The sequence below is a fragment of the Erythrolamprus reginae genome, chromosome 2 (assembly GCF_031021105.1).
Source record: "Erythrolamprus reginae isolate rEryReg1 chromosome 2, rEryReg1.hap1, whole genome shotgun sequence".
Lineage (NCBI taxonomy): Eukaryota > Metazoa > Chordata > Lepidosauria > Squamata > Dipsadidae > Erythrolamprus > Erythrolamprus reginae.
The window spans coordinates 303,807,919-303,833,258 of NC_091951.1; the positions used below are offsets into that span (position 1 = coordinate 303,807,919).

The 25,340-nt window shown below is 38.4% G+C and overlaps 1 protein-coding gene across 9 annotated transcripts in view; it reads right to left on the reverse strand.

Moving 5' to 3' along the window:
* The window catches only part of CAST (calpastatin), an 85,426-nt gene that overhangs the window by 50,634 nt on the left and 9,452 nt on the right, over positions 1–25,340 (reverse strand). For 6 of the 9 annotated variants that reach the window (XM_070742996.1, XM_070742995.1, XM_070742993.1 and 3 more), the window contains exons 2-3: positions 19,160–19,219; positions 11,678–11,749 (exon numbers count right to left, since the gene is read on the reverse strand). In XM_070742996.1, coding sequence (XP_070599097.1) covers positions 11,678–11,749; positions 19,160–19,219 — 132 coding nt within the window. Of the gene's footprint in view, positions 1–9,191; positions 9,404–11,677; positions 11,750–19,159; positions 19,220–25,340 lie in introns of those variants that run through there. The other 3 variants (XM_070743000.1, XM_070742999.1, XM_070742998.1) reach the window with 2 other exon arrangements.

The following is a 25,340-nucleotide window of genomic DNA, read 5'->3' on the forward strand; positions in this document are numbered from 1 at the left end:
TATACCAAATGACAGTTGAATTCATGCATTGCACCAAACTACTTATTTAATCACTTAGTATTATATAATTATTTAGAAGGACAAGGTAAACACTGAACACCTATAAAAAATTAGTAGGTCATGCTAACTACATATTAAATATGAGCAGTATTCACCAACCCTTCCAGGCTGGGACTTGAAACTGGATAAATTACTAACATTACCAGATGGCCTGAAGAGAAGACGACCATATTCTGTCAGCGCAAGGGAGACACCCAGCCATATAATAATTGATCCTGTTACTTAACTTTAAGTTGTAAGGGGATCTAAAATCAGCGATGGGTGCATTTAGTTCACAATGTAAGCTTTATTGAGTGGAAGAGATAACTTTTAAAATGTTTGAACGGAAGCACATAAATCACTATAAATATTTACTGATTCTTCACTATACTCACTACAAAGGTGGGCGGGGAAGAGATGGAAGTGGAAGGCTTGTTTAACTATTTTTAGCTGCTTACTTAATATTTAGTAATACGTATTATGAATTGTGTTATATATCTGAAAAGTAGAAATTAGTTTTATTTTGTTAATACAGAGCGGAAACGAAAGGACAGGAAAGTTTGTTGAATCAGTATGAATTCATGAAGCCTGTCACTCTCCCAATCAACTCCAGGCTAGTAGAAAGGTCAAAAGAAAATAATTGCAAATTGGAGTTATGTGACTAGATGTTATCTTCTTCTTCTTCCCCACCAATCACATGATCAAGTTGAGAGAATTTCAGAAGAAATTACTTTCTAACTTAAAATTGTAATCATGCAATCCTGCATCAATCACTGCAGCTGTCAAAGCTACAATACAGAGTAGCTGGTGCATTGAAATCACAAAAAATGTGTGGTATTTCTGCTTTAATCTGACTACAGTTAGGTTTTTTATATTTCTGTAATAGTTAGACTTCTATGATAAGCGGAGCAATGGTAGCTCCTTAAATGTTTATTGTTGTATGTCTTTGTCTATCTTTTTGAAAATCAATAAAAAAAAATTTTTTTTAAAAGAAATCACAAAAAAACCACATTGTCACAAATCTCCTAAACTCGAAGTTTTACAGATCTCAAAGGATTTGTCAGGGGAAATAAAGTAATCTCAAGACATTTAGAAGAAAGGAAATATCATCTTGAACAACCTGTTAAATACATAAAAATTTGAGTTTCTACACAAAAATAAAGAATATTGGACTTAAACACATTCAAACCAAAGAAATTAAATTTCATGCAATTTCTCCCTAAAATATTTATCTACATCATAGAACTAAAAATCTGGAGCACAATGTCCAATGTCTATTTCTGAATTCTGATGTTAAGTCATCTACTTCTTTTTCCTGGACTTGTCCTGGTTTCTGAAATTTCCAGTTTATCAAGACAACTTGGGATCATAGTTCCCTCTAAGCTGAGCAGTGAGCAATCGCTCACTTAAAAATCATCATCAACTCAGAGTTTTCCAAACCTGCCCAGAAGCCGAGAGGGAAAGAGTGAGAGGGAAGGAGAGAGAGAGGACGAGAGGAAGAGAGAGAAACAGATAGAAAAAAGAGAGGAAGGAAAAGAGAAAGAAAAAGAATGGGAGTAAGGAAGAGAGAAAGAAAATCAAAATCTAGTTTGAAAGTAGCTCAACTATTTAAGTGGCATTTTGATATTGATAGCTCACTGTTATAGACACACAGTACTGTACAGTATTTTATTTTGAAATTCTCTGAGGCAAAACAGGGTGGGTTTTTTATTTGTTTGTTTGTTTGTTTGTTTGTTTCTTTGTTTCTTTGTTTCTTTCTTTCTTTATTCTTTCTTTCTTTATTTATTTATTTATTATTTCTGTGCCGCCGCTCAGACACTATACTTTTCCGCCCACCCCAAAAAAAAATTAGAGGGAACACTGCTTGGGATATGGTATAAATATCATCTTTCTTGTCGCCACAGTTCTGCCATTGGTTTTATTTCTAAATAATGTTTATTACAGAGATATTTTTATGTAATAAAAACTAAAGTAATTTAAATACTGATTTTAAAAGAACAAAGGGTTTTTTTTCCCTATCTGGGAGCTGGAAGGCTTTTCATAACAGGCATTATACTTCTCCCAATGTTTAATCTGCTTGAGATGAAGAAATGAGTATGAATGAGTAGTCTTAGAAGCTGGATATTATTTTTATGAATGAAAGATGGCATTATAACCATTATATACAAGAAATCATGCAGCCTAATTTTGAAACATTATTATACAACCAGCCACGTGAAATAATGTTGGTTATAACATATTTTTCACTGCATGGATGGAAATCTCCAATTTAAAAAAAACATTTCAAGACTGTAAATCTGGGATCAAACTATCTTTCCAATCTAGAAGAACTATCTTTTTTGCTTTCCACTAATTATATAATTCTTCATATAAGATTCAAGTTTTTAAAATATAATTCAAAAATAAATCAATTAAAAGATTGACTTTATGACAGCAAGATTGCAAAAAGGATTACCAAAAAAATTTATAGTATTAATATTTGGGACTTTTGCATTTTATGAAAATCACTGTTTCTAAGGTGATGGGCATGGGAATCTCAATATGAAAATTAGCAGATCTTGATATTCCAGCTTTATAGACCATAAAAACATAAGAATGGAAGAAGAGCCACGCTGAATCAGACCAAAGCCCATCGAGTCCAGCATTCTGTGTCACACAATGGCCCGCCAATTGTACATGGGGATCTTGAATAGAAACAGAAGGCAGAATATTCCCTTTCCCTTAACCCCCATCAAATGGTACTCAAGGGAATCCTGCCTCCCTCAACCAACATGGAGGTGGCACATGGACATCTGTTTCAATAACCACGGATACACTTGGCATGCATGAATCTGTCTAATCCTGCCTTGTAGCTATCAAGGCTGACACCTGTTACGACCTCTTCTGGAAGTGAATTCCATAAACCAACGACCCTATGGGTGAAGAAATATTTCCCTTTATCTGTACTTACTTTCTTACCTATGAGCTTTAGAGAGTGCTCCCTTGTCCTAGTATTGTGTGATAAAGAAAAGAATTATTCTCTATCCACCTTTTCTGTCCCATGCATGATTTTATACACTTCGATCAAGTCACCCCTTAAACGCCGTCTTTCAAGGCTGAAGAGACCAAGGCGTTGCAACCTGGTTTCATAAGGGAGTTGCTCCATTTCCTTGATCATACCAAAGAATACCAAAACAATTTAAAGGTTCAGCTACAAAAATGTTTAAAGTGAAACAAATCATCTTGCAGCAAACTTAATGTTCTCCACTCTGACTATATACTGTTTTTATTTTTAAAATGTTAGTTGGCCATAAATTTCACAAGCAGAAGAAAGCACAGCTTTGATCCTTGAAGATCACATACTGAAACTAAAAAGTAAATATGAAAGTATTGCCTGGTAACCAACAATAGCTGAATGATTCATAGCTAAATAGAATTTGGAGAGACTCTAGCATGTTTTGAGGAAGGCACACCCAGATATAACAGAAGGAGAAAAAAACTTCCTGACTGCACTTAAAAAAGAGAGGAATTTCACGTATACTGCAGCAGCCAGCACTTCCCAATGGTTAAAAACTACAGTGGTACCTCTACTTAAGAACTTAATTCACTCTGTGACCAGGTTCTTAAGCAGAAAAGTTTGTAAGTAGAAGCAATTTTTCCCATAGGAATCAATGTAAAAACAAACAATGTGGGCAAACCCATTAGGAAAGAAATAAAAGCTTGGAATTTGGGTGGGAAGAGGAAGAGGAAGAAGACGAGGAGGACAGTCGCTGCTGAAGAAAGAAGGTGCGGTGAGGGCAATTTTAAAAAATCCAAAACTTTAAGGCATAAAAAAGAAAAGAGGGACTCTGAGGCTCCACCCATACACCCAGCAGGAGGCTGCCACCCATACACTGCACCAGAGAGAGAATCCCAGGCGAGCGAGAGGGGGGAACCTCCCGCTCCTTTGACCAAAAGGCTGCTGCTGCTGCTACCTGCTTCCTTTTCCTTCCCATGCTGAAGGGCTCCCCTCTCCTCTCTCTCTCTCTCGCTTGGTAGCCAGCACCTTTACTTCACTGTGGTGACTCCTCGGTTTGGCTGAAGCTGAGTTGATCCGGCCAGGGCGAAGCACCCCCTTTTGCCTTTCTGCGCCCAGATGCTCTGGGAGGCAACCTCGCACCGGGTGTATGGAAGGCAGCGCGAGGGAGTCACCACAGCGAAGTGGCAGGAGAATGATGCCGAGCATCAAAGGCAGTGTCAGCCATGCCCACAAGGTGGGAGGTGCATGCTCCAGGCGGCCCAGCACCCCAGCTGCATCCACGGAGAGGAGCGACGTACAAGTCCAATAAGTAAATAAATAAGTCCATGGGGTAGCCGCCAGCAAAGCAGAGGTGCCAGTTTCATTTCCGGCCACCTCCAGGATTGCTTAAAATAGAGGCTGGCGGAGGCAGGGAGGGTCTCGGCTACCCTACCTGAAGGGCCTAGTTGGGCTCTGTTGGAGGGTGGCCTTCTGTGCTTCATTCTGGACTGCTCTGCCAGTCATCTGGCCTCTGCAGCGCTCCTGCCACATGCTCCCCCCACTCCCAGCCACTTTTTCTCTGTTCCCACCACCCCTTTGATTGCTCCCAAGTGCCACAAGGCTTCCTATTTCCAGGAAAGTTTTGGGGAATCTTTCAATCGACAAAACTGGCAGGCTGCAGCACTGAAGTTTGTGCACCGCTTGCTTGGAGCTGATCTGGAAAGGAAAACAGCCTCTGGCAGGGAGGGAGGTAAACCCCAGCCTACTGTCCCTGCCACCCCCAACCCTTCGTGCCTAGCAGCGGCAACTCTCACACTACCGCTTCCCTGGTGGCTGCAGTAAGTGGTAAGAAGTGCGGTGGTTGGGAATGCTTCTGTAGAACAAGCATAAGACACCAATGTTTACCAGCGCGGATGACCATGCTGGATGCTCCCCAGAGCACAAGGCTGGCAGGAGAATGAGGAGCAGCAGCGTCAGACCATTCAGACCGGCAAAATTTGGGGCAAGAGGCTTTCCATTTCACACACATGTGGGTGGCACATGTGGGTGAAATGTGCATGCATAGGGGAGCAGTCCTGCACAGCTGGGGCGTACATGGGGGGACATGATCTAAACATTTAAATATGTTAAAGGGTTAAATAAGGTTCAGGAGGGAAGTGTTTTTAATAGGAAAGTGAACACAAGAGCAAAGGGACACAATCTGAAATTAGTTGGGGGAAAGATCAAAAGCAACGTGAGAAAATATTATTTCACTGAAAGAGTAGTAGATCCTTGGAACAAACTTCCAGCAGATGTGGTTGGTAAATCCACAGTAACTGAATTTAAACATGCCTGGGATAAACATATATCCATTGTAAGATAAAATACAGGAAATAGTATAAGGGCAGACTAGATGGACCATGAGGTCTTTTTCTGCCGTCAGTCTTCTATGTTTCTATTGCATTGTGGTTGCCAGCACGTGCGTGCAATATTGTGGGTGCACACACACACTTTTGTCACACAACCAGAAAAGGGTTTGCTCTCATTGGTATATAGTATATATAGTTGTCAGCTGTGTCAGCCAGGAATTTGTCTCACAGGCAGTAAAGAAAGAGCTGTTAGAAGTCACTCAGGCCTCGCCTCCATTCATGACCCAGAACTTAACAGTTGGCTAGGCCTTTTATGGATCTGCCCTAAATAAACCTTAGTGACAAAGGAAATGACTAATTCTGCTCAGAAGAATACATCTTCTGCATGTAAGACAACATGATCCAAAGCAATCCTTTCATCATGACCTGAAACCATTCCTAAAATTGTCCCTCTTAAAACTTACTGAGAATTCTGGGTTGAAATTTCAGTTTTCTACTTTTGTTCAAAGTGAAACATCCTTTCTTTGCTTTGGGAAATGTGAATCTAAACAATCAAGTTGAGAAATATACTATTTCTTTGATTCAAGCTAATAAAATAGGGGGTAATCCTTCAGCATTTTAAATCTTAGCATGGAAAAAGAATTTGTGGCCTACTATCATATGGAACCTGGGAAAAACAAATAATGTGCAGTTTCCATAAAGAAAATTCAGGAATACCTTTGAACCTATACTGATGGCAGCAAGAATACTGGAAGTTTTTCCATTATTTGTGAGAAAAGTAGAGTGGGCAAGTATTAAAATTACTACCAGATGAGATTTGGAAACTCCTTGTATGATATAGTCACTGTAGGTTACGGTTAGGAGTAAATATAAATTATATAGATTCTCTCCCACCCCCACTTAAGAAAACGTTTCCAGAGTTTACAAAGTTTCATTTTCAATTCTACTACTCATTTTTCCATAAACATAAATTTGTACGTTTTTTAAGCTGCCCTTTCCTGCAATGTCACAGAGTTGCAAGCTCTATTCACCATGGCACGACAACAGTGCCAAGACAAAAAAATAATAATATCCTGCATTTTTAAATTTTACCAATTAATCTTCCTTGCATGGAATATGTTCAGTGCAAGGAAATTTGAAATCACAGGAATCAATTTCCTAACTTTCTCCACATATTAACTAAAGATCTCATTTATTTTTCTACTAGCACACACAGTTGACTTCTTTAAAATATAAGATGAGATTAAAAAAAACCCAAGCCCTAATAAAAATGATTGGATGTACAGTTCCTTTTCTCACACCATAGCAGAGTTCCATAATCCTCAAGAGATAATCTGCAAAGAAAACGGCAGAGCACTAAAACCTATAGCAGAGATCCTCAATCCCCAATCCATAGGCTGACACTAGTCTGCGACATGCCAGAAATCAGGCTACAGAAACCAAGTGAAGCCCCATCTGAGGGATGTAGGCAGCATGTGAAACCAGACCCTCTGGTCCACAGAAAAACCTCTCTCACGGAAACTAGTCCCTGGTGCCCAAAAAGTTAATGTATAGTAAAAATTCTGATCAGAGCTATAATTTCAAAGTAATTATAATTGTCCCACAGAGTCGGCCTTCTCCAGATCCCGTCAACTAAACAATGTCATTTGGCAGTACCTATGGGAAGAGCCTTCTCTGTGGGGGCCCCAGCTCTCTAGAATCAACTTTCCCCTGAGATTTGCACTGTCCCCACCCTCCTCGCCTTTCGTAAAAGTTTAAAGACCTATCTGTGTTGCCAGGCTTGGGTCCATTAGACCCTAGACCCCTGGAAGACAAGTGTAATATGTCTTGCTGTATGAATGGGAATGAATGATTTTAAATGTTATTAGAGTTTTAAAAGTTTTTTAGTTGTATTAATTGGATTTTTTAGATATCTATATTGTTTTGATATGTTGTGAGCCACCCTGAGTCCTCAGAGAGGGGCGGTATAAAAATCAAATCAGAGAGAGAGAGAGAAAGAAAGAAAAAAGAAAGAAAGAAAGAAAGAAACCTATTCCCACTACTGTACAGAGAGAGCAACAGACTGATTCCAGTGAATCAATGGAACAATTTAATGGTGCCTCATTCCTGCAACATAGCTATGTTCTGTTCAAACAGGTTTTATTGTTGCATTTACACCAAATTACAACTTCAATGGAACTGGACCCAATTCTTTTTATTAGTTCACAATTAAAATAATTAAAGAAGCAATGTTACTGAATTATCAATTGCCATTGGATCTGAGAAAATAATGCTAATTAAATAAGACCTTGTGTTAAACTAACCTAGAACCACTGTACAACTCAAGTTATCACTGACACATTAAGTCATTAGAAGAATTTAGCATAATCCTAAATATATTCCTAAAAAGAATTTAGCACAATCCTTAATACTGTATATTCCTAAATTGTAGCTAATGAAACTGAAAGAAAAAAATCAATGAGTAAAGAATATAAAACCCTGGGCTCACGAGTCACATGATGCTTTCTGAATCTTAAAAGTGTGGTCCCACTGAAAACCCAAGTTGTGCGTCATTGAGTTGTTCAGGACATTATTCTGGCATTCAAATTGGGCATTGAATAAAATTAGTATTCTCTTAATGGAGCAAGATCTCACTATTGGCCATGGTACCTACAAAGAATTGTATAGAACCTTAGTTCAGGTACAACACAAGGGCTATAGGTTCCCTATGGTTAAATATAACATTAAGAATAAAATCATTTTAATTCCTAATCTGAAGAAAGGCACAAATCTGCCTCTGATGAAAGTTTGATTTCAACTTCATTCACGTTCATTTGTACAGAATTTCAATTGGAATAATTCTATAAAATTGCCTGTTTATAAAATAAACAAAACAACTTTTGTTTATAAAATAAATAAAACAACTTCTCCTTAAAAATTATTTTTAAGCATTTTCTTGTTTAGCATAAATGTATGTTATGAAGAACAAAACCTTTAAAATATCTTATTTCAATAAAGACTTGGCACCCTTGGATCAAATTTCCAAAATTACAATTTTCAGTTCAATGAACTGAAGAAAATGCAGCAATAAAACTTTTATCACAGTTTAATGTGTATCTAAGTAGTACTATATGACATGATATTTAATAAATTTATTTCCTCATAAGTATTCTCAGGACTAAATTCCAATTTAGGTCAACTAACTCCAAACCTTATAATCAAACAAAATAATTTCTTAAAATATGAAATGACAAACATTTATTAAATTAAGGGGGATAGAGAATATGATATAAATAGCTTAGCAACAACTTGTTTTGTTAAGAAACAACAGCAAATACCATTGAAATAAATGCTACCTATGGGTTGTAAGGGCAATAGTTACTTAGGCATGTTTCAACAAACATATCCTGCCAGTGAGATGACCACACCCTGAAAAATGCAGTCTAAAAATTGAGAACCAGAAATGAATTTTTAAGTCAATTCTGTGAAAGTCTTATAAATTTATTAGTAATAATTTTTAGATCTGTAGAGTTCTTGTTCTTCTTTAAAGAACTTTCAAGCCACTGTTTTCATAATATCCTTCCTGAGGGATGAAGAAAAAACTGTCAAGGAACTCTTGAAAAGGTTTTACACTGTGAGTAAAACGAGAGATCCAACCAATAGTTTAACAATCTTGTTACACATCCTGGAAAAGCACTCATTTACTAAGTGAGTCTCAAACCTACAAATTGAAGGATCATGTTTCTATAATATAGAAAGTGCAATCTCAGAGAAGAAAGGAGGAAGTATGGTAGAACTAACCCAGAAAATTGACAACGACACAAACATTCCGAGAAAAGAGTACTCACACTATACAGATCATCAATTCTGTTCCAAGTTTTTGATGTAGCCTGCTCAGATCATTAGCACAATTTTGTTTTTCTTACAGTGCTTATCAGGTCTGCCTATGACTACAGTTTTAACATAGTCTGTAGCCTTTCAGAATATTACAGCAAAGCCAAACAAACAGTTTCCAAACTCTCTCTGCCTACAGCTGTTCTGCTCCACCCCCCTTATGAATATGCTAAGAAGCTGCGTAGTTGACAGCAACCACTGAGTCAGGACAAAAATAAACCCAACAATTAATTCAGTCAAATAGAAAACATTTCCTAAGTCAAATATGCTTACTCCACATCAGTAATTTTAGTGCAAAAAGACTGCAGTTATCCCTAGATATTGGTATTGCTTAGCTTGTAGGATTTATAGAAGCCCTTGTGATTTTCAGCAGAATTGCCAAATGTTGCAGGAGTTATAGAAGTGGCAGCATTAATAAATTATTTCCAACTTATTTGTTCTAACAGCGAGAGAAGCATTGCTTATACAAACCTCAATTCTGTTGTGCCCCTTCATTCTACCCCAATAGCAATTATAAATGCACAAAACAGTACTCAGCAATTTTTATTCATTGGAAGAAGCAATAAGCTTAAAATAGTTAACAGTTTAAATAGAATACACCATTATTAAGTGCCTTTTAAAACAAATATTATAGATATTTAAACAGCTGGATATTTTGAATTTGATCAGACATTTATGCTAATCCAGAGTATATAAAATAATTTCATTTTAGAAACACAATAAAATTAAATACATGTTAAGCAGTAAATTGTGTATGACATGTTTTTTGTAGCACTCTTTCTGGCCCAACAAATTATGTAGGCTTGGATAATGCTGAATTCAACAACTGATGATTTTGGGGCATAAAATTAAATTATTGTTCAGATTATTAAAAAGGACTCTAAATTACCTTCACGTGTTATATTAAGCTAAAATACAAATAATTATATTCTGTGAGATGGGGAACCATAAATTTTATGATGATAGATAGATAGACAGACAGAGAGAGAGAAAGAAAGAAAGAAAGAAAGAAAGAAAGGGAAAGAGAAACAGAAACAGAGAGAGAGAGAGATAAGCAGGCTTTTTGGTTGTTATTTTGGTTTGGTATGCCATGTGAGTCTTTTTGGTTGTTATTTTGGTTTGGTATGCCATGTGAGTCTAGCTACTATATAGTTATTCAGCAAGAAGGAATAAAGTATAAATTCAGCTGGCAGTTGAATTTAATTTAGATGAACTACAAGAATAAATTGGAATTTTTCCTTTATTTACAACAACTTGACATACTATCCATGCAGAATCTATGGTCAATATGAATTAAGATTTGTTTCTAGACTGTCTCAAAATACTGAGACCAAGCAGCAAATGTTAATCTTCTCTCTGCAGACATTCAAGCTTCACAGCGCTATCAGAGCCAGCCAAATTATTCTGGCATCTGAGTCAGAACTTCTACAAGTAACTTTTTACCTTCCTAGCTGTAAAGTATAATAACAAATAGTAGCCTGCTACCAGTTCTCTAAACTACTAAAACAGCTTCATAACCTGAATTTCAAACATTGTTTAAAAATAACTAGTATTAACCACTATTTAAGTTTTCAATAGCATATTAAATTGTGAATAGTGGCAATTAAAAACATAAATCTCTTTACTACAAGAGCAAACTCAGAGTTCAACTTTTGCTCATTTTCACTATGAGAAATCATTATTTGGTAACATGCAATTTTGGAACTGATTACTGTATATCTAAGTCTCAGAACACAATAGTTCCCAAGCACCTCTGGTTAAAGTAAATACTATAAGTATTATGTATTCATCGAATTTACAGTATTTCCTGCCATTCTATCAAAATGCACAAAACCTCAGAGTTCTGCTTTTTGTAACTGTACAGGCAGAAAAGATCAAAGAAGACGTATCAGTCCTCATCTTTCTTGCATTCTATAAAACAATTGAAATAAAATAGGCAAACATACTATCTGAATTACATCTACTTAGGTACAGTTCTTAATAGATTTTAAAAAGCAGAAAAGTGGAATATTAAACCTTAAAATATTTACAGACTGAAATTAGACCAAAATCATTTAAATTTTAAGAAGCACAACTTGTGGAATAAGATAGGAGGATTACAACATTAAAATATTCAGAAATATATATTAGAGATGAGGCAAAACACTGACAGAAAATGTGATCAGCAAAAAGCCTCATTTACAAATTACAAATTATCAGCAAACATCAATTTAGAGAATGCAGCCATGCATTTAGAGTATGTCATTATTAATCTTAGTAAGTAGCTTAATCTAGAGATTTCAATACATGATTTTGCACTTTTCTTAATTTTCATGAGCACAGAAGTTCTCTATCTCTTTGCAAAAGCAACTATTTGTTACAGTAGCAGCTAAGCATTTAAAATGATAGGGAGATATTTTGCTTTTGGGAAGATTAATAGGTCTACAAACAGGTAAATTACCTTATTGACTGAAGAAACTCCACTGCTCTGGCTTTTGGAAGATTCAACCTTGCTAGTATTTACAGTTCTCTTCTGTAAAGAAAAAATAAACAATTAAATATTAGCATTTTAACATAATAGGAAAAATGCTTCAACAGTTTTTGCAGTTGGTAGACATTGTCTATCAGCAAAGCCGGTGGTGAATTTTTTTGTTGATAGCTTAACTTGCTTTTCTCCCTTCAGAGATACACTAATGCAGTGGTCCCCAACGTTTTTTCCACCAGGGACCAGTTTCAGCAAGACAATTTTTCTATGGCCCAGTGGGGGCGGAAAGGGGCGTGGTTGGGGGCGGGATTAAGCATGGGGGTGCTGCTCCTGCCCGCCCCTCTTTCCCGCCATCGTCCTGTGGCCGGCAGAACCTGCCTCCCAAGCCCTCTTGCCCAGCGGGAGCTAAGCGCTGGAGAGAGGGGGTCAGGCTGGCCCTCCTGCCTCCCCCCAGCCAAAAACGCAAAAGTGCCCCGCGGCAGAAGCCAAAAGAGGCTTGAGCCTCTCGGTCCTTCCCGCCCCTTTGTCCCATCCATCATCCTGTGGCCGGCAGAACCTGCCTCCTGAGGCCTCTTGCCTGGCGGGAGGCGAAGCGCTGGAGGGAGGGGGTGGCGGCATGAGGGCCGGCAGCTGCTGACTCCACGGACCGGTGCAACATGCCCCGCAGCCCGGTACTGGTCTGCGGCCCGGTGGTTGGGGACCCCTGCACTAATGGCAGGGAGACTGAAATGGCAGTCAGAAAGTTTTATTCCTAATGCAAAGAATAGAAGAGTTTTAATAGTTGTTGTTTTTCAGTCTCTTTTCAAAATCCCAGTTGACTATAGCTCAGATAGAGGTAGAAATGGGAGGTAGAAATAGAATAGAGAAGATTTATGTTGTTATTATTTTTACTTAGTTTTCTTGTCATCATGTTGTCATCTATTTTTGGCTACTTTGTTGGTTTAAGTACTGTAGGTGATCCTTATTGTTGTCTGGTTGTGTTTCTTGTTCTTCCTCATTGCTTTGGTCATTGTACCATATCAGAAGCCTTTTTACAATGTTTTAGGGACTTGGAGAGTTAGAATATCTCTTGCAGAGAATTATTAAGTAAAAGTAGATAACAAAATATGTAACTAAGTTATTTATAAAAATGGATAAAACAAATGAAATATAAGGAGCTCAAGCAAGAAAGTTGCTGCTCTGTTGCCATTAATTCTAATCAAATTTAGTAGTACATATATTCCATTACTTTTAATGAGATTTACTCATGCCTAACATTATATTTTAAGGAATATAGGCTAAGATGCTTTTAAATTATTATTATTTTTATTATTATTATTTATTAGATTTGTATGCCGCCCCTCTCCGTAGACTTGGGGCGGCTCACAGCAATAATAAAAACAATATACAGTAACAAATCTAATAATTAAAAACTAAAAAATCCTTATTTAAAAATAAAACATACACACAAACATACCATGCATAATATATATAGGCCAGGGGAGATGTCTCAATTCCCCCATGCTTGACGGCAGAGGTGGGTCTTAAGAAGTTTACGAAAAGCAAGGAGGGCAGGGGCAATCCTAATCTCTGGGGGGACCTGGTAATACAGATAATCCTCAATTTACAACAGTTCATTGAGTGACTGTGAACACTGTGAAGTTACAAGACTGAAAAATATGACTTATGACATTTTTCACAGTTATAACATTTGTAGCATCCCCATGATCAGGTGATCAAAATTCAGAGTCATATTTATGACTTTTGCTGTGTCCCAAGTTCATGTGATCACATTTTGAGACCTCGTGACAAGTGAAGTCAATGGGGAAGCCACATTCCCTTAACAACCAGGTTACTGATTTATCAACTGCAGTAACTCATTTAACAACTGTAGCAAGAAAGATTATAAAATGGGGCAAAACTCACTTAATAACAGAAATTTTGGGTCAGCTGTGGTCGTAAATTGAGAAGACTACTTGTGTAGCACTTTAATAATTTCATTCCATGTACTGTTCAGGTTACATTTGTTTAAGATTGACAAAATGTGGCCATTTTCAGGTTTCCATCATCATTCTTTTAAAAATGTTAGTATGATTATGTACCTTCTACATAGCGGGGTCTCACACCAAACTGTATTTGAAAAATCAGAATGATTGCCTTTACTTACACAAGACCAAATCCAAACCCAATTATAGTAGGAATGATATATGGAGTCAACCAGTGAAGAGCTATCAATTTTTTTACTACCACACTGTGGGCATGGCCCTGCATTTTCTTTCAACATCTTTCAGTGCAAATTGGGTGCTCTGGGGTGGAGCTCCATTTTCACTACCCCACTGCATTCCCCGGGCAGCAGCCCACCCCTGGAGTCAACCATCTTTGCAGGATGGGTATCAGAGTATGTCTGTGCCTATCCCAAGAAACATAATCTACATGGCTGTCTCATTGGAAGGCAGCAGAAAGTGGGAAAGAAATACAAAGACAGGAGTGCTGAATGATGCGGTGAAACTCAGCTTCATTTCATGATAACAGAGAATTGTATTCTCAGTTCAAAAGAACAGGAATATGACCTTTCAATCAAACTAGCTGACATTTGTTCTAAAACTTGGTTGACTTTTGAATTGTCGTGGAGGTTGGCAATTTGCTTGTAACATTATCTGTTCTACTCCTTTTATTAGATGAATTAAAATGTATCACATTTCCTGAAGAATAAAGTGTTGCTGTAATTTATCCCTTTTGACTTTGTCAACTCATTGCCTAAAATTCTTTTTCTTCCTAGCCTACTGGCATAATGGAAGCTATTGTTTTCATCTGCAGGTCTTTAAACATGCAGAGAACGGAATGCACGAATGAGGTGCTGGGTTATCAGCAAAAGTGAATAGAATGATACATTTACAATAAAAGTAGATGCTACACTCTTTCTTTTTCCACTTTCAGATAGTTTTCACAACTGTAAATTAGATATGTAATGTAACTGTAATGTAAATTAGAAAAATGTTTAACTTTGTCTTTACTACTTTTTTTTTCCTGATGAGGTGATGGAAGACAAATACCTACAATCAAAGAAGAAAACAACCCACAGCTCAGCAAACCAAAATGTCCTTCTAGCCTAAAACGGCCCAAATTGATTCTAACTTGTTCAGTTTGGGAAAATGACAATCTTCTATATGAGACTAGATCAGCCGCTCTGAGTCTTCGGAGAGGGGCAGCATACAAATCTAATAAATAATAATAATCAGAAAAGAAGACATAAGAAAGTTGCTATATCAAGAGTGCATTCTGACCAAGAGTGCATTCTGATCTTCAGCTTGCAAATCCAGCCAGGTGCAGAGATAGCAAATTAATTGAGTTTAGCCCAAAGTTGCTGCCTGGTAATGATTCCAATTCTGATGATGATATCAATATAACATCAGTATGTATTCTTAAACCTAAGCAAGAACACAACACTTTGAATACCATCAACTAACTCACTACTAAGGCTATGGGAGTTACATAAAACTCCATCTCTTGGAATGTGGCATGGTGACATAATAAATTGGAGACTACTCATTTTGAACAACACCTGTCATTGTCTGTTGCATTACAGGAATTAGTCAGACACTGATTACAGGCAGTTCTTGTTGAGCAATTAACAAACCAGTTGTTAAACAGAATAGTTGCTAAGTAACACTGCAACTGTGCTTAGGATCGGCTTTCCTTTGCTTTACGGATGTGTGAAGGTTGCAAATGTGAGGATTGATAATAAAGTTACTTTTTAAATTATAATTCTGAATGGTTGCTAAATGAGATAACAGCTAAGCAAGGACTATGTGTATATCCAAATTAGCAGAACAGAAGACATTCCTTAATGACTTGCCATCCCATTACATGTGGAATGATACAAACACACCAGACAGCAGTTGAAGAAGAAAAACAGACATTGGAAGAATATCTGAAGGACACACACTGAAACCAGTACACCATGAAGGCTTATTGAATACTGGCCTACAAGAAAGACCAAAGGAAAAATAAAAAAGTATTCCATGGCCAGTACACACACACACACACACACACACACACACACACACACACCCTAATAGGCAAAGCAAATAACAATAAGACCTGGCAATGACTAAGAATAGGAAAGTTGAAGAAAATAATTAGAGGAATTAATTCTGGGTACACAAGACCAAGCCTTAAGAACAAAAATATATAAAAGCAGAATGTTTTTATATACAGCAAGTGCCTTTTTGCAAAGAAACAGAAGAAACTGTAGGACAATTAGTAAGTTGCTGCAGGAAGATCGTATGGACCAGTGATGGCGAACCTATGGCAGGTTGCACGCAGGTGGCACACAGAGCTATATCTGCTGGCACACAAGCCATTGCCCTAGATCAGCTCCAACATACATGTATATGCCGGCCAACTGATTTTTAGCTCACACAGAAGCTCTGGGTTCCAGAGAACCTCCAGGGGGTGAGGGAGGGCATTTTTACCTTCCCCCATCTCCAGGGAATCCTTTGGAGCCAGGGGAGGCTGAAACACAAGTCTACTGGGCCCACCAGAACATAGGAAACAGGCTATTTTTGGCCTCCAGAGGGCCTCCGGGAGGTGACGGAAGCTGTTTTCGCCCTTCCCAAGCAGTGACTTATGAGTGTGGGAACTCAGGGCTGCGCGATAGTGCACACACACACTCTTTCGGCACCCAAGGAAAAAAAGGTTCACCATCACTTTCAATCCTGGGCCTAGAAAGCTTAGAACTAAGACGACTTAAACAAGATCTAAGTATTGCCCACAAGATCATATGCTGCAACGTCCTACCTATCAGCGACTACTTCAGCTTCAACCACAACAACACAAGAGCACACAACAGATTTAAACTTAATATTAACCGCTCCAAACTTGACTGTAAAAAATATGCCTTCAGTAACCGAGTTGTCGAAGCGTGGAACTCATTATCGGACTCCATAGTGTCATCTCCAAACCCCCAACACTTTACCTTTAGATTATCTACCGTTGACCTATCCAGATTCCTAAGGGGTCAGTAAGGGGCGAGTACAAGTGCACTAGAGTTTATTTTATTTATTTATTGGATTTCTGTGCCGCCCCTTTCCGTAGACTTCGGCACCCAAGGAAAAAAAGATGCCTTCCGTCCCCTGTCCTATTGCTCTCCTATATCTCCTATACCTTTCTTCTATTCCTATATCTCTTCTTCTATTCTTTCATTGATATGTTCTATTACTATATCTTCTTTTCTATTCTTTCTTAGATATATTTTACTATATGTATCTCCTCTATAACTTTGTAGCAACAATGTTGCATCTGAGTATTTTCAAGAAATTGCCTACAAACAAGAACTGAAGGGATCACAAAATATACAAAGTAACAGACAATGAAGAAGCAATTGTGCTCTATTACTTTGGAATTCAAACAGTCAAGCACCTGACACATGAAACCCCAGATTTAATAACTGTTGATAGGAAAGACGAAAAATGTGAATAGTGGGTGTTGCAGTATCTAAAGCCAGCAGAAGAGAAGAGAAAGAATTGAGGGGGGAAATATTAAACAACATAATCTGCCAACACCAAGTCAACGGAAAAATTAAAGTATCAAGGATCATGTTTATTGATTTAAATAAAAATGCCAAATCTATTTTAAACATCTGGCTGACTGTGTGACCAGTCATATCAATGATTTTTTTTTTAGTCTTTATGCCACCTAGAGTCACTTCTTTGTGACACAGGCAGCCATATATATTTGACAAATACAGAAACAATTAAATGATATGCATCAAGAAGCAAGATGATCTTGATATCAGTTATATTTTTTAAAAAAATTGCTTAGCTTATACCTGTTATCTCAAGTGAGTACAGCAACCTGTGTTTCTCAAAGTGTTAAGACCAATTCTCATCACTTGATCTTTAGCCATGTTAGCTCACATTCCTCACATCCATCACACAGAGGTCAACATTACAGTTCAAATCCTGCTTTGAAGAATAGACTGATTGTATGACTGATTGAATAGAGACTGATTGATGCTCGGTATCAACTTAGTAACCACATAGGAAAACCAAGGGCAAATATGAGGCTTTATTTGAACCCTATTAATCTTGTGTGAAAGTTCCTGTGCCTGCAGACACCTCTGCATTTACACCTGTTTTCATGAATTCACCTCTCATACCTATTTGCATGTACATCCAGCAAAGACGGCTTCCATACCTTAAAAGTTCATGGATCCAGATAATATGGTACACCTCAAACAGACTAGACATTACATTATGTATAACACAGAAAAGTGCTAAATTTCCTAAAAATAAGCAAAAATCACATTTGATTTCATTGAATTAACATGTAGTTAACACAATGCAGTAAATTGTCCATGTGTTTAATAACTTCTGTCTTGTTAAAAACAGAAAGATGTAAGCAACATTTAGACAAATTCTGGATTATAGGAAACTACATGCAGTCTGCCACCTGAGGTTGTAGACTCCTAATAAAAAGCTTAAACGGGACCCTAAATTCAGTTAAATTCATAGATGATAATAATGACAGTAATGTACTATGGCTTAACCACTCTTACCCAATACTGCTTGATCGGGATTCATGTAATTTGAAAATAATTCAGAATACGTGTTTCTTACATGAGCTCACTTATTTTTTATTCATTAAAGCAGCCCAGTTTATCGCTGATGGCTAATAAAGATAATAACCAAATCACAACAATTATTGAAATGTGTAAACCCTCTAGAACAGGGGTGTCAAACTCAAGGTCTGGGGACCAGACCTAGCCTTCAGGGTGCTTAGATCCGGTGTCTGCTGGGGTAGTGGTGGCTGGAAACAGGAACAGACCCATCCATGGTGTCTCTGCCAGTGAAAACAGAGCGTGGGTGGGCCACGGGCGGCATTCCCAAGCTCTGCAGGCAGCCCTCCTAAGCTCCGTTTTCACTGGCAGAGGGTTACAGGAGGCTGTTGCAGCCAAAAATGGAGCTCAGGAGCTCCTTTTGGTGGCAGAATGCTTGAACCACCAAAGGCGCCCCCATCATGAGTGACATTGAACTGGTTGCACCCACCCTGGCCCCCTGAGGTCAAATTGAAATATCTTCCCCAGGCCTATATAATTTATGTATGGTGTGTTGTGGGCATGTTTTTAAAATTATGGGTTTTTAACTTTGTATTATTAGATTTGTATTGTACATTGTTTCTATCAGTGCTGTGAGCCGCCCCGAGTCTACGGAGAGGGGCGACATACAAATTTAATAAATAAATAAATAAATAAATAAATAAATAAATAAATAAATAAATAAATAAATAAATAAATAACCAAAACAAATAAACAAATAAATAAATAAATAAATAAAACCTTGATGTGGCCCTCAATAAAATCGAGTTTGTCACCCTGATCTAGAATTTCTTTATACAAGCTATGAATGATAGCAGATGCCCAAAAGTTAAATATTGACCCCTTTTGTTATCTTATTATAATTTATAGCCATAATTTACCTCAGCTGCTTCTGCGCCCTTCTTCTCTTTTGATGTTCCACTTGCATTTTTACTCCCATGCTGTAAGAAAATTTTAAAACGTCAAACTAGCATTTGAAAACATAAAATGTTTCCTACACAAGGAATAGGCAACATAGTTCTCAAAAGCAACATGCCCATAGATCTGTAGAGGGTTCTAAAACCTGTTGCTACCGGTTAACATGCACGATCGCACATGTGTGACACTTCTGCACATGTTGGGCAGGTGGGCAGAGCTTCCCGCCACTGGTGCTACCAGTTGACAGAACCTGGTTGAACTGGGAGCAACCCACCGCTGCCACAGATCACTCCCTTTGCACCCACAAAACATATCCCCCCATGTTGTGAGCCGCCCTGAGTCCTAATGGAGGGGCAGCATAGACATCCATAGAATAATAATAATAATAATAAAATTCTAAAAACAAAAATAAGAAATTAGTAGGCTGCAAATCACACCAATGATTTCTGGTTTTTACAAAAATCCCAACAGCTCCCACAATAAATTGCACAAATCTATTTAGAAAATAAAAAGGATGGAAGAGTTGCATACAAGGAAATTATATACTAGGACTAAGGAATATGCCTTCATGTCCAATTTCTATGTTTCTATTTCCTTCTTTTATCACCTGGGATTTTATGTCCAAGTAATCATTCCATGGAGGGAAAAGCTCCCCTTCCCTTATTAAGAGCTTGCATTATTTAATTACAAAAATTGCAATTGTTGTAAGTCGATAACTGCCTATACATATTTCCAGAAATGTATGATCCATTACCATGATAAAATCTTCAAGAGTAGGGTAACTAGAGTTGTTTTTGTACTATCATAGCCAAGCTCTCTTCCCCAATCGATTGTGTGACATGACTGCAGCAACTGAATACAATGCTGTCATATGATTATCTAGACATGGTTCTAGCACTCTGACAAATCATTGGGAAAGAGGCAAATGGCTGATGAATCAGATTGAATAGGCAGCTTTGGAATGGCTGAAAGGTATTTTGTCCCTGGATGACCCAGACGAAGATCTCTGTGTCCTAAAGACCAGAGTGAGACACAAGACTATTGACATCAAGAAATATTGTTCTAGAACAGGCGTCCCCAAACTTGGCAACTTTAAGATTTGTGGTCTTCAACTCCCAGAATTCTCCAGCCAGCTAAACTGGAGAATTCTGACTGGAGAATTCTTGGAGTTGAAATCCACAAGTCTTAAAGTTGCCAAGTTTGGGGACCTCTGTCAGGAAGATACAGTACACGAAAACAACATCCCCTGCAAGCCTGATAAATCTACAGCCAGGTTTGATTCATGCACTTATTTTGCTCCTAGAAAGAGCTGGGATGTAAATGTAGCAATATATAGAGAACAGTTTTAACTGAGCCAGGGTAAGTTTTATACTGCCTATAAATAATTTTGAAATGTTAAACAGGCACATATAAATCACCTGCTTATCAAAAAACATACAGTAAGGTAGGAAAAAGGGGAAGAAACCAAAAGGCATTGTTTGATTGCTTTATCTGACTATTACTCAACTTAATTATCCTTACACAATTTTTTTCCTATGTGAAGTTATAGAACTGAAGGAAAAAAATTACATTATTATCTTTTGATACATTCTTTCAATACTGTATCTTCCAAAGAACTTAAAACCGTGTTATGTTTTTCTTTCACAACTACCAGAATTTTCATTAAGACTGATAAATAAGTTAAACTATGTATTAAAAACTCCAATATAGTAAAAAAAAAAAAAGTAAATATTTGATTATAACAGTGCATTAATTTGGATTTTTTCATTCTGCCTTTGCTATTCATAAATAGGAGTGCAGTGACTCATGTGGTTAGAATGCTGGGTTGACATTCTGAAAGCCCACGTTCAAAAACCGAGTACTGCTATGTGATGGGGTGAGCTCCCATCATTCTCTCCAGCTCCTGCTCACCTAGCAATTTGAAAGTGTGCAAAGTGCAATTTAACACACCTACATAAATAGGTACCACTTCAACGGGCACATTAAGGGGGACATGAAAGGAATCACCAACTGGGCATCCTCTGGGCAATGGTGATGTCACCAGTTAACCTTTTCACCTCGGAAGCGGCTTGGCACTTTTGACATGAAAACAGCAGCAGCAGCAGCTTCATAAGTAATTGAAGGTAGTGAACATACACAGGGCTCTTTCTTTCTTCCCCCACTTTGCTTATAAAAACAACTCTGCAAGATAGATTGGGCAGAGAAAAAGTGACTGACCATAGACATACAATTGGCTTTCATGTCTAAGGCAGGATTAAGGCATTAAAAGAGACATTGAAACTCTGGAGAAGGTGCAAAAAAGAGCAACCAAAATGATTAGGGGATTAGAAACCAAGACTTATGAAGAGAGATTGCTTGAACTGAGTATGGATATCCTTGAGAAAAGGAGGGCCGGCGGGACATGATAACAGTGTACAGGTACTTGAGGGGTTGCCACAGAGAGGAGGGGGCCACACACTCCAGGGCACCAGTGGGCCAGACGAGGAACAACGGTTGGAAGCTGACCAAGGAGAGATTCAACCTGGAAATAAAGAAGAACTTCCTGACAGTCAGACCGATCAACCAGTGGAACAGCCTACCAGCAGAGGTTGTGAACGCCCCAACTCTGGACACTTTCAAGAGGATATTGGACTGCCATTTGGCTGGGCCACTGTAGGATTTCCTGCCTAGGCAGGGGGTTGGACTTGATGACCTGCAAGATCCCTTTCAACTCTAATAATAAATAAAATAAAATAAAAAGACTAAAACTCAATTTCCTAGTTTCTAGGCCAGTACATTTATCACCACACCTGTCGTGGTTCTCTCAAAGCCTGAGTCCATGGAGGGAGCTGGAGCCGACAGAGGTGAAGAGGCAGCCCCCAGTTCCTCAGGCTTGGGACAGCTTGCTAGCAAGGAGGAATGGGGGCAGGACTGAGAGGGGGAGGGGAAGAGGGCAGGGAGTGGATATGAGTTCAGGCAATGAGCAAGGACTGCTCCCTCCTGATCCCTGAGTATGGAAAGTGGAGAGGAAGCGGGAACAGTGCAGGCCAACCTAACAACTGGGGAACAGATTTATTTATTTACTTACTTATTTACTTACTTATTTACTTACTTACTTACTTACTTACTTACTTACTTACTTACTTACTTACTTACTTACTTACTTAATTACTTACTTTACGCATGCGCGGAAGCAAAAAATAATCAAAAATTGCCAAAATCACACCCACCCACGCACCCTCTCATGAGATTTTGCTTTCTGCGCATGCACAGAAGCCAAATCTGATGCACTCACCCGCCTGTCGGTCACCCAGCGCTGCGTGTGCAGCTCCATTTTCATTAGCGGAATGCCGTTCCCCCCCATCCAGGTAGAAACCCAATACTGAAAATGTCTTAATGGGATAGCAAAACATAAACTGGGTAATATATTAATTTCTGGAAATAACTGAAACAATTGGTGATAAATCATACCAGAACTTCTAAAATATTATCTTCAGTATGAACCCATCAAGTCATTTTGTAAGGAGACGTGACATATTCAAGATTTCATGGCAATGTGAAAACTTTTTTAAAAAAAGAAAAGGCTTTTTGTGTAAAATCATTTAATAATTTCTAATTTGTTTAGAAAGGCCTTGCCAGGAAACTATCTCCAATTAATGTATTTATTATAAATTAAATCCATTGAAAGCTGCCTGAGTATTTATGGCTATAATTCTTAATTGCTGCTAGTTATTCAATATTGAAAGATTGATTGATTATTGCCATCATCAGTGTTGATTCTTAGCAACCATGTAAATTGATCTCCAGGATGTTCTGTTCCCAGATCTTGTAACAGTGTATTCATCACCACTGTGATCAGGTATATCCACCCTGCATGGTTGAAATATTCAAAAGGATGTCACACAGAAGAAGAAAATCATGAACTCATTCTTTATTGTTGCAGAATGCAAGACAAGGAATGATAGATTTAAATCACATGAAAGCAGTTTTCAGCTAGGAAAAAATATTTAACAGAAACACTGGTTCGATAGGGGAAACAGTTACACAGTGAAATAACAGATCCCTGACAGTCTTGCAAGTTAGTTCCGATAAGTAACACAGCCGGCATGTTAGCTCTATCTTTATTGTAAGGTTAGATTAATCTTGCCAGTCTGAAAGGACCCCTCCCATACCTCACTTTTATTTATCCCAAACTAGAGGGTCCCTTCTGACACACCTTTGACACTCAAATTTCATTTGTGTAGGCTGTGTCTTTTCTTACTATCTCCCAAAGTCATTTTCACATACACATTCCCTTTTGCTAGATATGTTCAAGCACAGGAAGCTAGAAATCATTGTAGAAGCTTTAAATTGGATTTTAGAATCAAACAATGATTAATGTTTCCTTCTAATTAGTACCATAGGGGTTCTGGCAGGATGGAAGATGGTTGACCTATGAAATATAAAACATGTATTTATATATTTATAAATTTTATAAATAAATATAATTTTGTATAATTGTAATTTAAGAATATTATATATATATATAACAGGGGTCGACAAAGTTGTTCAGAATCTAGGAGCCAGCCAAAAAATTTAGGAGCCAGAATTTTTTTTAAGCAAACTTGTTTTTTTGCCGAGTCTCCACCTGACATCGCTTTCACCCCCTCCCCCCCGGCGCAGGCCTGGCTCCGCCGAGCCGGCTCTGCTGTACTCCCGTCGGGATCCGAGGGGAGACCGTTAGTCAGAAACCGAAACAGAGAAGAAGGAAAGGGAGACCGGGCCGGGGACGCGGGTGAGGGGGGGAGGGGGGAGGAGGGGTTACTGGTCGGAAGTCACCGCGCACGCGGCCGGAGGAGGAATGAACAAAACCTCACGCCGGGAGGGGAGGGGCTTCCGCTTCTCTCCGAAGGCGGGTGAGCGGCCAAGATCGGAGCGTCTGTGTGCGGTGGGGGGGAGTGAAGGGGTTCGAGTAGGAGGCGGAATGGAGGCAAGGAGGGGAGGGAGAGACGCACGCAAGCGCAGGGGACGCTGGGAAAGCAGCTCGCTCCGAGGTTGATGGGCGGAGCTACGGAAGCCAAGATGTACCATTTCTGGGCGTAAACACAAGGCGGGAAAAATATACTGTATACCAGTGATTTTCAACCTTTTTTGAGCCGCGGCACATTTTTTACATTTACAAAATCCTGGGGCACACCACCAACCAAAATGACACAAATCTAATAAATAAATAAATAATAAATACATACATACATACATACATACATACATACATACATACATACATACATACATACATAAATAACCCCCTCATATATACAATCCCATGTAACATCCCCTTATAAATACAGTCAATCATCAATCATCCCTCCTGAAATTTATACCACTGTCTCATTTCTGGGTACTTCTCCTGTCTTTCCCCCTTTTCTCTCTCGTGTTTCTCATTTCTCTCTCTTCCTCCCTTTTTCCCTCATTCCTTCTCCCTCTCACTTCTCCTCTTTTTCCATCCCTGTCTCTCTCCCCCCCTTATGTGTGTGTATGTATACACACTCCAACCATTTCCAAAACCAGTTGAGGGCTGGGGTTTTTTTCTCTTTTATCCTTTTCAAAAACAGGTGTGGGCTGGGGGGGTTTTCTTATTATTTGGGTGCTTTTTACCATATGCTTCAAGAATCACCTCTCTCTCTCTTTTGTTTCACTCTCCTCTCATTCTCTGCCTCAATCATTTTCTCATTTCTCCTTTTTTCTCCCCTTTTTGTTCTCATTTCTCTCACTCTCCTTCCCTCTCCCTATCTGTCTTGCTTTCTCTCTCTCTTGCTATCTTTTTCTCTCTCTTGTTCTCTTATTTTCTCTCTCTCTCTTGTTCTTTCTCTCTCTCATGCTTTCTCTCTCTTGTTCTTTCTCTCTCTGTTGCTCTCTCTCTCTTATTTTCTCTCTCTCTCTCTTTCCTTTCTCTCATTCCCTCTTTCTCTCTATCCTTTCTATCTCTCACTCTTTCCTTCTCTCCCTCCCTTTCTCTCTCTTTCCATTCCCTCTTTCTCTCTATCCTTTCTATCTCTCACTCTTTCCTTCTCCCCCTCTCTTTCTCTCTCTTTCCTTTCTCTCATTCCCTTTCTCTCTATCCTTTCTATCTCTCACTTTTTCTTTCTCTCCCTCCCTTTCTCTCTCTTTCCTTTCTCTCATTCC